At 36.0% G+C, this 13617-nt stretch overlaps 1 protein-coding gene across 3 annotated transcripts in view; it reads left to right on the top strand.

Moving 5' to 3' along the window:
• The first annotated feature begins 4686 nt into the window (after positions 1–4686).
• The window catches only part of LOC135203654 (kinesin-like protein KIF27), a 647339-nt gene continuing 638408 nt past the window's right edge, over positions 4687–13617 (top strand). For all 3 annotated transcript variants that reach the window (XM_064233508.1, XM_064233507.1, XM_064233509.1), the window contains exons 1-10: positions 4687–4804; positions 4996–5170; positions 5975–6198; positions 6807–7007; positions 7862–7992; positions 8860–9967; positions 10179–10318; positions 11200–11353; positions 11639–11821; positions 12284–12421. In XM_064233508.1, coding sequence (XP_064089578.1) covers positions 4775–4804; positions 4996–5170; positions 5975–6198; positions 6807–7007; positions 7862–7992; positions 8860–9967; positions 10179–10318; positions 11200–11353; positions 11639–11821; positions 12284–12421 — 2484 coding nt within the window. In that variant the 5' untranslated portion in view covers positions 4687–4774. The remainder of the gene's footprint in view (positions 4805–4995; positions 5171–5974; positions 6199–6806; positions 7008–7861; positions 7993–8859; positions 9968–10178; positions 10319–11199; positions 11354–11638; positions 11822–12283; positions 12422–13617) is intronic.

Below are 13617 nucleotides of genomic sequence, written 5' to 3'. Positions count from 1 at the left end.
CTAGTAAATCCTAATGTTAAGACCTCAGGTTTGTTAGTTATGAAAAATACAAATTAGTTACAAATTTGGTATATTTCCCCTTAGCAAACCCAAAAAAGGCACACTTTGATAAAAATCATATAGGCCTCCATTTACTTCCAATAGCTCTCCTCATACGCAGGTAGGTAGTCAGAAGGGACAGCACCCTCAAAAGGGACAAAAAGCTGCACAGCGAAAGGCATATCCTTTTCACAAGGTCCAAAAACCAGCTTATAGAGGAAAAGGAAAAGCAACACCTGGAATGCCCATAAAGGGAAAAGGCAGAGGAAAGGGGGGATCCCAATAGGAATTGTTTGGTCGGGGGTCGACTTCAGAAGTTTCAAACGGAATGGAAGTCTTCTCTTTGGGGACACAGCATTATTCTCAATGGACTGGGGTGGAAATGGTCTCACCCCCCATCCACCTTTGAAAGGGTTCTTTAAAAAACCGGACCCCTTTATGGAAGATTACGTGCCGAAGGCCCTCTTAAAAGGAGCCATAGAGAAACATTCTTACATTCGTCACCAGGCACGTCTCTTCAGTGTTCCCAAAAAGGATTCTTCAGAATGAAGGGTGATCCTCGACCTGTCAACATTGAACAAACACATTGTTTGCCAAAAGTTTCGAAAAACTACCATTGCCCAAGTACGTTGTGTCATTCCAAAAGGGACCTGAACAGTTTCTGTAGATCTGAAGGACTCATATTGGCACGTCCCCATTGCTGTTCCCTTCTGCCCCTTCCTAGGATTCCAGATAGGAAAAAGTACATACAGATTCAAGGTCATGCCTTTCGGGCTAAATATTGCCCCGAGCATCTTAACAAAATTGGTAATGGTAGTTGTTCGGGAACTCAGGAAAGAAGGAATACATGTGATAGCTTATTTAGACGACTGGTTAGTCTGGGGAGCCACAAGAAAAGAGTGCCTGAAAAACCTAGGAACAGTAGTCAACAGACTCCAGTCAAAAGGCTTTATTATAAATTGGAAAAAATCCTGTATCACACCCAGCAGACATTTTCAGTGGCTGGGAATGTGTTGGGACAAGGTTCACAGCCTTTTATATCTTCCCCTGAAAACTCAGAACAGAATAAGGAAAAACCTCAAAAGATTCCTGACACAGCCTATTGCTTCCAGACGGCAATTAGTGCACATGATGGGTCTGCTACAGTTTGCATGTATAACAGATCCAATACTCAGGTTGCAACTGAAAAACATGAACAAATTTTGGAAGTCACATGCAAGAAAAAGGATGCGAGACAAATCTCACAAAATGCATAAAAACTTGGGGAGATACTTCGGCCATGGACACGCAAGGAATCTCTGGCAAAACAGGGCACCCTAACTCTTCCATCTGTAAAAGTAACAATACACACAAATGCCTCGTTGACAGGTTGGGGAGGACATTGGGAGGATCGTCAGGTAGCGGGGAGGTGGTCAGCTACTCTAAGTAATTGTCATATCAATTTCTTAAGAGCTGATGGCTGTCTTTTTGTCTTTATAGAAACTCAAACCTCCGGAACAGATACACATTCTGCTGGTCCTAGACAATACGACTGCAATGTCTTGCATTTAAAAATTGGGATCACGCTTACCTCCTCTTAATATGGTAATGTTAGCCATTCTTTGGATGGCACAGGAAAAGAAGTAGCATTTGTCTGCAACTCACCTTACAGGGTCGCTCAATGTAATAGCAGACTCTTTGTCAAGGAACACGACAGCCTCAACAGAGAAGTCATTGGACAACCACTCCTTTCAAATAATATACAACCTACTTCCACAACTGGAAGTGGACCTGTTTGCCACAAATGAGAATTACAAACTCCCAGTATATGTGTCCCTGAATGTGGACAATCAAGCAATAGCGAGAGATGCCTTCCTACAGGACTGGAACAACTGAAAGACGATTTATCTTTTTCCTCCATTGTCCCAGATTTCGAAGGTTTTGAACGAGCTCCTAACCTTCAAAGGAACAGCTTACTTAATAGCCCCAAATTGGCCAAACAGGCATTGGTTCCTACTACTACAGCAGCGGACGAAGAGGTCAATTCCATTACCATCCCAGAAAGTAGGAGGGTAAGTCATTTACGCATCCTCCTTTCTTAGCTGAGACCTTCACATGTGGATTTTTTAAATATAATCTAACGTGAAAACTACTCACCCAATATTGCTAGGTACCAAGTGCAAAAACTACAGACATCATCTTTCCGGCAATACCAGTCTGTATGGAGAATATGGTTACATTATATCCAGAGTGAGAACCCAGTCGAGATTTATATAGCAACACTAATGAATTTTCTTATACACCTCTTTGAAGAGAAACATCTTGCAGTTACAACAATTATACCATACAAGGCTGCATTAACAGAACCCTTGCTTTATGGATTTGGGATTGATTCCAACATAGAAGTTGTCGCTTCCCTTCTGCAGTCTTTTACTTTACAGAGACCCGCTCCCAAAAGACTTCCAATTACTTGTCCCTGAATAAGGTACTCAAACTTTTATGTACTCCTCAATTCAACAGACCTAATGTAACCACCACTTGCATGCTTCAAAAAGCAATCTTCCTGGTAGCATTAGCATCAGGAGCACGTATTAGTGAATTGGGCTCTCTTAGATGGGGACGATATATCACACAAGCTGCTGATAACCAGTTACAGGCAGTCCCCGGGTTACGACGGGTTCGGCTTACGACGTTCTGAGGTTAAGGTACTTTTAAATTATATTCATCAGAAAATATTTCCAGGTTTACAATGCCTACAACTCTCATCTGTCACAAGAAATATGACACCAAAAATGCAAAATAATCAATATTTGAAGGTTTTTTGATGAAAAATGCAATAAGAATGCAGTTTACATAGTTTTGAATGCATCCAAAGCATTAAAAGTAACGTTTTCTTAGGATTTTTGACGATGTTCCGGCTTACAATGATTTTCGGCTTAAAACGCATCTCAAGAATGGAACCCCCATCGTAACCCGGGGACTGCCTGTATTGTTGTCCCCTGGGCCATCATTCCTGGCCAAGAATGAGAATCCTTTAAAGAGGAAATCTCCTATTCTTATAAGACATCTCAGTTTAGCAGACAAAACATTATGCCCAGTTCAAGCACTTAAGGATTACATAGAGGTCATGGAAAATGTTTCAGAAGGTCCAATTTTCCTATATCCTAGCACGAACAAACCACTCTCTCTACAAGGGCTAAGAATAATTTTAGTGTCCCTCATTAAAAAGGCTAACCCACATTCCTTTCCTAGATCACATGAATTTAGGAAAGTAAGTCCATCATTGGCCTTTTTCAGAAATGTATCATTTGAAGAAGTTTCTGATGTACTGGGTGGTCATCAGAGTGAGTATTCTTAAAACACTACTGCCATGAGCTGGAACAAATTCGAGTGCACTGTGCATCAGTAGGTGGTATGGTTAGTCCTGACCCCATAGGCACCACGACAGAAAAACACGGGTCTCCCTAACGGGTGAGTATGTTGACTATCACTGGGGAAGGTGCGTAAAGGTCGCAACCATACCCAGCATACTTAGGTAAGTCACCATAGAACTTTATGCTAAAAGTATATCAGAACTTTATGCTAAAAGTATATCAGAACTTTATGCTAAAAGTATATCAGAACTTTATGCTAAAAGTATATCAGAACTTTATGCTAAAAGTATATCCTATGTGTTTTTCGTTATCTTATTAACTGAAACTAGTGACTTGACATTGGACCTGAAATGTTTTAATCTTAAAACTTTGAGATATTTGGGAGGAAAATTTGTGAGCTTAAGTTTTTCGTCACCTGTCAATTTCATTGTAATGCTCCTTTGAGGACGAAACAGCTACTACGATTAAAAAACAAGTTTTGACATAGGAAAAATCTGTTTTTGATAGTTGCTGTTGAGTCCTCAAAACCCCCCCACTTCTCTGATGAAAAACCATGGGATTTGGGTAAGGTACATCCTGCGTTGACCAACAGAGTAATGATATGTTGTCTTTTGCTGGCCCGAATATAAAAGAAGATGGCCGATGCGCATGCGCAATAGTCACTTCTATAGGTTTAGACGTAGGAAAACTGGGTACAGCTTTTGCTGAAGACGAGAAAAAATGCCTTCTTGTCTTTTGAATCCATTATACTCTATCACTTGCCATAGTGTTTCTCATTATGGCATAATACCTAGCTGAAAGACCAGGCTAAAAGATATTTCTTTGATATTAGTCTGATCACCTTGGGGCACTGGCTCACACCAGGGAGGGGTAACTCCTTTGAGGTTCTCAACAGTGACTACCAAAAATAGGTTTTTCCTACGTCAAAACCTGCTTCTTCACATATGCTTAGGGATCAGGTAAAAAAATTGGCAATGGTGGTTCTGAATGGTTTTGTTTTGGAGTCCATTTTGTAATTCATGTCAACAGCTTCGTCTAAATCATTAAATCAACAAAGGATGGAATGAAGACAAAAAAATTAAGGTATGAATAAACTGCCAAAGCTAGCTGTTATGATTTTTATCCTAATGTGGTTTACTTATCTTTCATTGGCTGTTAGGTCATGGTGGTCCTTTTTTAAATTGCAATCAATGAATGACTTGCTAATGAAATGTCAGTTTTATTTTCAAGAATTTGCGGTGATTTGGGTAAGCAGTTTTAATGAGCTTTTTGTTGTGTTTTAATTTCAGGAATGCCCAGGTCGAGAGTTTAGAGTTCATGTTAGTTACTTGGTTGTCCAGAGAGATGCAGTGTATGATTTATTGTCTACATCCAATTCGTACATGCAGCTCAATGTACTTGAGGATAATATGGTATGAATAGAGTTTGTTTTTTATTTCTAATTTCAAGCATGATATGAAAAGGGGATACATGACATGGATGTTAAAGAAACTGTCATCCAGTCTTATACACTACACATAAAATTTTTATTTGTAAGAAAGGGAAGTATCCCTTGAAATAATTTTCTTAATCTTATACAGGGTTCTCTTTTTGTATTTTTTAGGGTAATGTTGTGATCCCAGGCCTAAATGTCATAGATTGCAGCAACATAACTGAAGTATTTAACTGCCTTGAAGCAGGACTTGTCCATCGACATACTGCAGCAGTGCAAAGCCATGACCCTTCAAGTTCACATGCTATATTTTCTCTTATACTAGAGCATCAGTGGATGGACCCTGGTAAGAAAAGAATGAGATTATTAGATGCAAAATCTTGACAAGAAATTTTGAACAAAAGTATTACAATTATGTTGCAAAAATACCTTCAAATTCAGCGATGTTTTCATGGGAAGCACAACCCAACTGTTTTACAAAGCTCTTGTGCTAGTTTTCAAAATTTCATTTAGATCTAATCCAGAATGCTAGATTATCTGCATTTGACTGAAAAGTGAGATCCCTATTACATTGGGAGACCTCTCTCCCTCATATTTGTGTATCACGTTGTACTAGGATCTTTTCAGAATTTACACCACTGGTTACTGAAGGGTTTTGCTTCCTTCCCATATGTTTTTGCATTTTTCATTGTGTTAGGGAAAATTTAGTGGTTTCTTTTATCTCCATAAAGTAGTGATAAAAATGTGGTATATTAGTACTTATAAATTAGCTGCTACTGAATGGTCAGTAGTTACTGCTCTTGCTGTTGTATTTTGGCTTTGATGAATTACTTTACTTATTAAACATTTTTTTACTTAATGCAAGCTGTATTGGAACATTCCAAGTTTTTTTCAATGTTTTAACCCTGTAGAATTGCTTTTATTATGTTGTTTAGTTCCATATTTTCTACCTTGTGAGTTACATATTCATAATCATGTACATCATTTTAATTTTATTTAATGTAATCTGCTTTCACTAAAAAGATAAATTTAAATGTATGTATCTGAAGGTAGAACAGTCAAACTGGTTTGTGGAGTAGGAAGGTGATCCTTTATTGGACATGATATATTTGCAGTGTAAAATTTTATCTAAATTTTATCTTTTTTTCAGATGGCAAATTGAAATATCTGTATTCTCGTATGAATTTTGTTGACCTTGGTGGCTCAGAGCGTTTAATGCAGTTTGGCTATGGTGACTATGGACTTCAAAGTGAGGATTCGTTCTTTCTTAATTCTGACCTGAAGGCCCTAGGCAGTGTCATACATTGTCTAGCAGATCAAAATTATGTAGGACATATACCATATAGGGAATCAAGGCTTACCCATATATTAAAGGTAAGGCTTTGTTTTCTAAAGCAAGGTAAATCTGTTTGTACTATAAATTGATTGTTATTAGCTATTGTGTTTCATTAAAAAGTTTGGGTCACATTTGAGACTCCAAAGGCTTGCTGAAAGGGTTTTTTTTTGAAGGGGGAGGAGGAAATTGGAGTGTGGTAACATTAGAGAAGCTGGGGAAAGATGATCTAGGAAATAGAGGAAAAATAAAAAAATAGGAGAGTAATGTAGCTGGCAATCAAGGGGATGCTATAAGGAACCTTCAGAACAGTCTTAAATTTTGCTGCATAAGGCAGCTGCTGATAGTACCCCCACTGGGTGTTTTAACCATGGCCAATGTTAGGTTAGATTTAGAGTCATAATGGATTGATAAAAGATGACATAGATGAAGCCTTGAGTCAGATGGAAATTGAGGAAGAAAGTGGAACAAAACTGAGGATTGATGTAAATTCAAGGAAGGTGACAGATGCTTTCTTTGTAAAGGTTTTGAATTAAACTTGTCATAGTTAGATTGGTTGCCACTTAGTCAAGGTAGGCCAAATACCATAGGCAGTAAAATTTTAGGTGGGATTAAATTTCCATGTGCCTATTCATTATTATTTTTACAGGATGCATTTGGAGGTAACAGCCTATGTTTGATGGTTTGCTGCTTGTCTCCCTCTTCTAAAAATTTTGATGCAACTTTTAACACACTGAAGTATGGAGCTTTGGCCAGGTACATCCTTAATTGTCCTGCAGTAAATATGGCTATTCAGAATAGTGCCAGAGCATCTACAGCAACAGGCACTCCAGTTTCTGCTCCAACTCAGGTATGGTGCTTTACGTTTATTTGTTGTGCAGTAATTTTTGTCAGTACTACTGTATATTGTTCAGTAGGTTGGTGATCTAAATATGTATTAAATATTTCACATACTCTTAATATCTGTTTCTCCAATATCCATTGATATCATAACTTATACTCTACTTAATTTTGTAGTTAGTATTCCATCCTGTCAATTTTGTTGTAGATAGTTCCTGTATGTTGTTATTTTATAGTTCCTGTATGTTGTTATATTTGTTCTTTAGATACCTATCATATTTTTTTTATTGAGAAGAAAAGGAGATTTGCATATTGAGCTTATCACATTTGTAGAATCTTTTTAATGTATTTTTACCAGAAACTGACCTACCAAAGAGTAATAGTTGATGGTTTAGTGATTAAACTATGGGATATACTATAATGAAAATGTTATTTTCTAGTACTATCTTTTTTATATGAAACTTTCATGTTCAGAGGGTGCCATATACTGAGGAATTTTTTTATTAAGTACATAGTAGATTTGTGTAAGATTCCTTGTGCAAGATTTTGGTTAACATGAATTTTATGGTGCTTGGTTCACAAATTGATTATTTATATTAAAGACAATATGAGATAATGATTTACAGATACATTTAGACTTATTTGGTCAAGCATGTTGCTGTGGTATGATTACCTGCTGATAAGTTTTTGTTATTTCACTTGAATTGTCATTTGATATTGGTGATAGTTGAAAATGTAATGAATATTGTTACATCACTAGTGATTGCAGACATTGTTTCCTTAAACCCAAGATAAATACTACTTTGGTTATTAGTCCTCAGGTTGTCATTTAGCTTTAAGTATCGGCATATTTGAATTTTACAGCCCCAGTCAGGAAGTCGTCAGTCTATGGTAACGGGTATTCAAAGTAGCGTGCAGCAATCTTTAGGGACAAATGAGACATCAGTCACTGCTTTAGAAGAAACTGCATCTGTTGACACGGAGGATGTTTTTAAGTAAGTCATCAGTTTTATCAGCAGTAGTGGGAAGAAGGTTAATTCATTTGTAGAATTGGTTATGCATGTACAAAAACAGACACCATTGTACATTTGTAAACTTTGAAAGTAGGTGAAAAAAGGCTGTTATGTGAATCTGATCACATTTTCAATATGTGGATAATGAAGGTCATGGAATTGATTTTTGCCTTTAGAGAGGTATGAATCTATTACCCACATCTCTAATTTGTATTTTGTGTATCTCGTAGATATCATTTGAAATTTTGCCCCTTTAGCCATAGTATGTACATATTTTTGAAGTTTTTAGTTGATTAGTAATCCTTCAGAAAATGTTTTTTGTGTGCAAACGTAAGTTGTTTCTACTGTACATATTTTGAATTGTTGTTTGTTGACTAAGTGTTCCTTTCATATTGGTGAGATATTTGGTAGAATTCAATTTATTGTTTGAAAACCATCAGTGTTGTGTGGTTTTTGTTTAAGATGGAATAATCTCAGCTATAAATTATAGCCTTTTTTTTCAAGGAAAGTAATTAGTAGCCTTATTTTGATGGGTATATAGAACCAAATTGCTTTTAATTTGTTCATATATGTTCAGGATCATGTCTCATTTAATAACTCCCAAAAATTATTATTATTTCCAAATTATCGATATACAGCTAGCCTTAAACAGTGGGTAATTGTGCAAAATTGTGCTGAAATTCAAGATGTGATTTAAAACATAGGGAGGTTGATGGATAATTTGTGTATGTATGTTCTTTATTTATCTGGAAGTATTAGTTGTTATATAGAAGGATGTAGTAGTTGGTATAGATTTTTAATGTTAATTGTAGTCCAGCGCTAAATTGTTTTGTACTTATTTTTTAACAGGCTTCAGTTTGCAGCCTCCCAGTGGCAACAACTTGTATCAAGTGCAGAGGATTTGTTGTCTGAAATTCTCAAGAGTACTACAGTATCACAGAATGAAAAAATGCAAATCGAAACCTGGCTCTGTATGAAAGCCGAGGCTGAGGAATGTATTGGTGCAGACCTTGGACCTTTGCGTTTTAACAGTGCAGCTAATAGAGTGTTAGAGGTAATTGAAGAACTGTCAGAACCTGAAGGAAATAATGTTACCTTGTCTACCTCTGATGATCCACACTCAGACAGTGAAGTGTCTTCTATGTCTTCTTTAGGAGAAGAGTTTTATGACCAGTTGGCAGTGTTGAGGGGTCGTTTTCGAACAATAACGGACGAGGAGGTCGAAAAAGTCCAAGACTCCTGTGATACTTATAGCAAAGTAAGGCAGAGTGCAGAAAGAAGAAAGTCTGAGCTTTTAAGTGAATGTAAAAGTGATTCAAAAAATGAATCTAGAAAGTCTTCCAGGCATTCCAGAAAAGGCTCTGACTCGGCCACTTCACGCAGGGGTCTTCAAATGGCTCCGAGAAAGACTCGAGATAGTGCTAATTGTAATTCACTGAGACGCAATGCCTCATTGGTATCTCAGTTATCGTCTGTGATACAGAAAGAAAAAAGCCTCAAGGGATGTGAGGACGTTATTGATGCTAGTCAGTCGTTAAGGTCAAGTATATCAGATTCAGAATCCGACAGAGAAAGTGAAACCAGAGACCATTCACCTTCAGACATTTCAAGATTGTCGCAAGATTCAAACACCTCAAAACACAAGTCTGAAGTCAATCAAAATGATGAGGATAATGCTGGTGGAAATATTATAGCTGAAGTAAAAAGATTATCTGCTTCCCAGGACTCCAAGAGGGGTAAGATCCGTAGGGTTAGCGTAGAGTTAAGAGCAGCACAGCAAAGATTGAAGCAGTTGAATGCCACCATCAGACTCAAAGAAGCTTTTATTCGTGAACTGATGCGTAGCGAAGGAGAGGCTGAAGTAACAAAACGAAAGTGTGAAGTGAAGATGGAGCGCTTAGAAAAAGAGGTCCAGCGTGCACGTCAACTTTATCAAGAGGCTCAAAACCAGTTAGCAGTAAGTTTCAATTACAAGTGAAGCAACATCTTCATGATTATTATACATTCTTTCATATCTCTTTGAACAGACTTGATTGGTTGATGGGTGTCAAGTAATTTACTATTTGTGTAAAGAAATATACACTATTTTTATTTTTACCATATCAAATTGCATTTATAGAGGCAGTATCCTGAGAGTACAGTTTTAGATTGATAAATTTTCATTTTAGGAATATCGAGAGGGAGAGTCCACCGATGTCAGTCAGCTGCGCAGTCGTGTCGATGCATTGAAGAAGGAGATTTCTCATTACCAGAAAAAGTTGAACACTTTAGAGAAAGTGTCCCTGATATCTCAGCAAGGAGATTCAAAGTAAGAATAATGGTGTTAACAGTTTTTTTAACAATTGTATTATGTATTGTAACTTTTAGTGCAGATATTTAAACATTGTGAATTTGTATCAACCACTTTCATTACATTTTATATATGTAAATATTCAGGTTGTTGAGGAAGATTGGTGTTAAGATAATTTTATGAGAGATATCTGTGCTTAATGAATACTACTTAAAAAAAATCATAAGTATTATAGTTAATGAGGGTCTGGGTTTGAAAGTAATGATGACTATAGGAGAATATGCTATTTGGTCTTTCTTACAATTTTTTTTATTCTAAGTAAATATGACATGATATTTGATCTTAAGATTATATCTTGATATGCATCACATATGTGTTGTATATAATGATGGCTGAGCAAGTATGCTTTCACTCTTGGATTGGCATGCAAAATTGTACTGTTACAGTACTGGGTTGAGATGATGATAATGTAATGGTTGAATGATAGAGTAAGTTTGCATCTGTTAGGAAAGAGATAGGATATAATTTGGATGGATGCACACTATTTTTAGATGAAAGGCGTGGCATAGGAAAAATTCTCTGCTAGGGTCTAACTGATGATGAATTTCAAGTCAGTCTGAAGTAAAGCTAAAGTCGCTGTTCTTTATAGAGGATGGCTGTGTGTAGAAAAGAACTGGAACACATTTTTTCATAATTGTAAAGGATTTCACTCATAAAATATTGATTTTTTTAAGTGAAAGAAAATGCTGTTCTAAATATTTAAGTGAGAATATTTTTTTACATATATGAGGAAGTGTATAGTCTTCTGCAACTACCCTTGTTCTTCCATAATTGCGAGTATGAAAGAAATGTGAAACTTGAAAGTGAGTGAGAATCTCATTCATTGCAATTCTCCTCAGGGTAGGGGAATTGGAGAACAGTGTACGAGAAATGAGAAGGCAACAAGAAGAATTACAGATCAGACTTAGGGAAGAGATGCAACGAAAAGAAGAGCTGGAGCAGCAGCTGTTTGTGGATCAGCGTCGCATAAGAGATTTAGAAATAAGGATGAAGGCAAGTTATTATTCTCACTAAACTGATTTTATTGAAGGGTTCATACTATGTATCTTTTGTATCATGGAATTTGTCCATTTTTAGTTGCTGTGCAACAGTATTTTTAAAACATTCTGTTAAATTTACCTCCAGTTTAGCATTATTTTGTGTGCAGTAACATGTCTAGTGAGAGTTTTCATTTACTATATAACTAAGTTAAAAGATGAGGTAGTTTGTGGTATTTTGGAATTAAATTTCACATTACAGTATAGTTATAACTAATTTTTTCATTTTAATCTTCTTTAGCAAGAGGTTGAATCAGACAGTGATCGAGGATGGCTAGCTGAAGAAGAGGAACGGATCTTGAAAATGCGTGAAGCCACACAACAGTTGGAAAATGAAGTGAAATTACGTGAGGAGGCAGTCAAACAACGAGAACGTATGCACAAAGAAAAACTTAGACTTCAGTCATCACGAACTCAAGCTGAGGTTTGTTGGCATTTGATTGAAACTTATTACGTATGTATGTAGACCTTCAGGATGAATTATTTATTTATGGTTATATCAAATTGTAGTTTAATGAAATCACAGTCACATTAATGAGCCCACTTACATGTGAAGCCAAATCTCATAGGAAGAAAAAAGTTTTATGTAAGATTTTTTTATGTATTCAAAATTGCTGATCAAGACTTGGTATTTTTGAGATTTTTGCTGCCATTATTCAGTTTTTGAAGTTTTTAAGTAATTTACCAGATCACTGAGTTGAAATTTCTGTCTTATAAGGCTGGCCCTATTTTATTTTAAGATTTAGAAAATGGATTGAGAGTTTCTCTTGGGACTTGATCTAATATTCCCCAATACATCAGCCAGTATTATTGTACTCTCTATGTTCTTTTGGTTTAATTGGTTTAAATTGATTAGTATATAGTTCTGTATTTTTCAACAAAATAGGCTGTTGACGAGGATGAAATCTCAGAAAACCTCATAGAACGACGTGAGTCTGACCTGCGAGAAGAAATCTCCCACCTTCGTACTGCCAGAGATTCTCTCATGGTGCGCAGGCAAAAGTTGGATAGAAGAATTCATAGGGTAAGTTTTAATATTAAAGGTTTGGTATTGATCCTGACTTACTTTGTATCTTTCATTGTATATTTTTACATTATTTCTGATTTCAAGCATTGGTTGTGATGTTAATAATGTGCAGAATAAAACACTCATATTTTTTTTTATTGCTGTTTTAGTAAAGTGAAGGATTTGTGTTGCAGAGTAAATATGAAGAGTAATGTCATTTTGCTGACCATGCTGGGTTTTCTAATTTTTTATAATTGTATTTTCATGCCTTCATAGTTGTAATCGTATCAGTAAGTGCAAAGGACAGTCAGAGTGTGAATTTTCATGTTGGAAATCTTTCAACTTGGGAATTGAGCCTACATTTCAACGCATTCCCAATTACACAAGCTTTGTTGATACCATTGGGGAAGTTGAAACACAGCACAAAAGTTTATATACTAAATGAGAACTTAAATTTTAGTGTAGTAGTATTTACTTTTATCACCCTTGCTTGGAGTGCATTGAAATATACAGTGTAACAGTGACAAAAACAGTATTCAGGAAAATTCATTAACGTTTAGAAAATCATATTGTATAAAACAAACAAATGTGAGATACTGTATATTTCATGCAATTTCGGAAGGAACCGGTTAAGGTGTCGTAACATTCACGTGGTATAACTCCTGTTGCTGGAGATGTGGATGATACACAAGTTTGCATTCCTTTATTGCACACATGGAGATTTTTTGCTTTCTTGTATTTTTCACATGAGTAATTATTAAAGTTGAATGCTTTTTTTTTTTTTTACAATCACAGTTTCAGTAACACTCCACTGCTGTAGAAATACATTCACATCTGTACAGTGTTAGACACTGTATTATTTTGTACACTTATGAGTGTTGCACATTCTCCAGCACTGGCCATAAAAGCATTCACCTGTGTTGTACGCTATGGTCATTCTCATTTTTTCAATGTTTTTTAGTGTAGATACCCTTTTTTATTGTCTTTATGTTACATTCTTAAGTGGAAAGGACAAAACAAATTGATTATGTTACTTACGTTGTCCACATACATAGGGTCATATTTTTATTTTGTGATAAAAACGTTCATATATTATGCTGCTTGTTTTTATAAATGTCATTATATGCTTAAAATATAAAGTTACTTAAACTTTAAACTTTGACGATAGACAGTTAATAGCAAGCATCCCAAAGCCTGTAATTTTTGTGAAAGTG

The sequence above is a fragment of the Macrobrachium nipponense genome, chromosome 36 (assembly GCF_015104395.2).
Source record: "Macrobrachium nipponense isolate FS-2020 chromosome 36, ASM1510439v2, whole genome shotgun sequence".
Taxonomy (NCBI): Eukaryota; Metazoa; Arthropoda; class Malacostraca; order Decapoda; family Palaemonidae; genus Macrobrachium; species Macrobrachium nipponense.
Note: the sequence above shows the minus strand (reverse complement) of the source record. Positions and strands in the feature narration are given on the sequence as shown.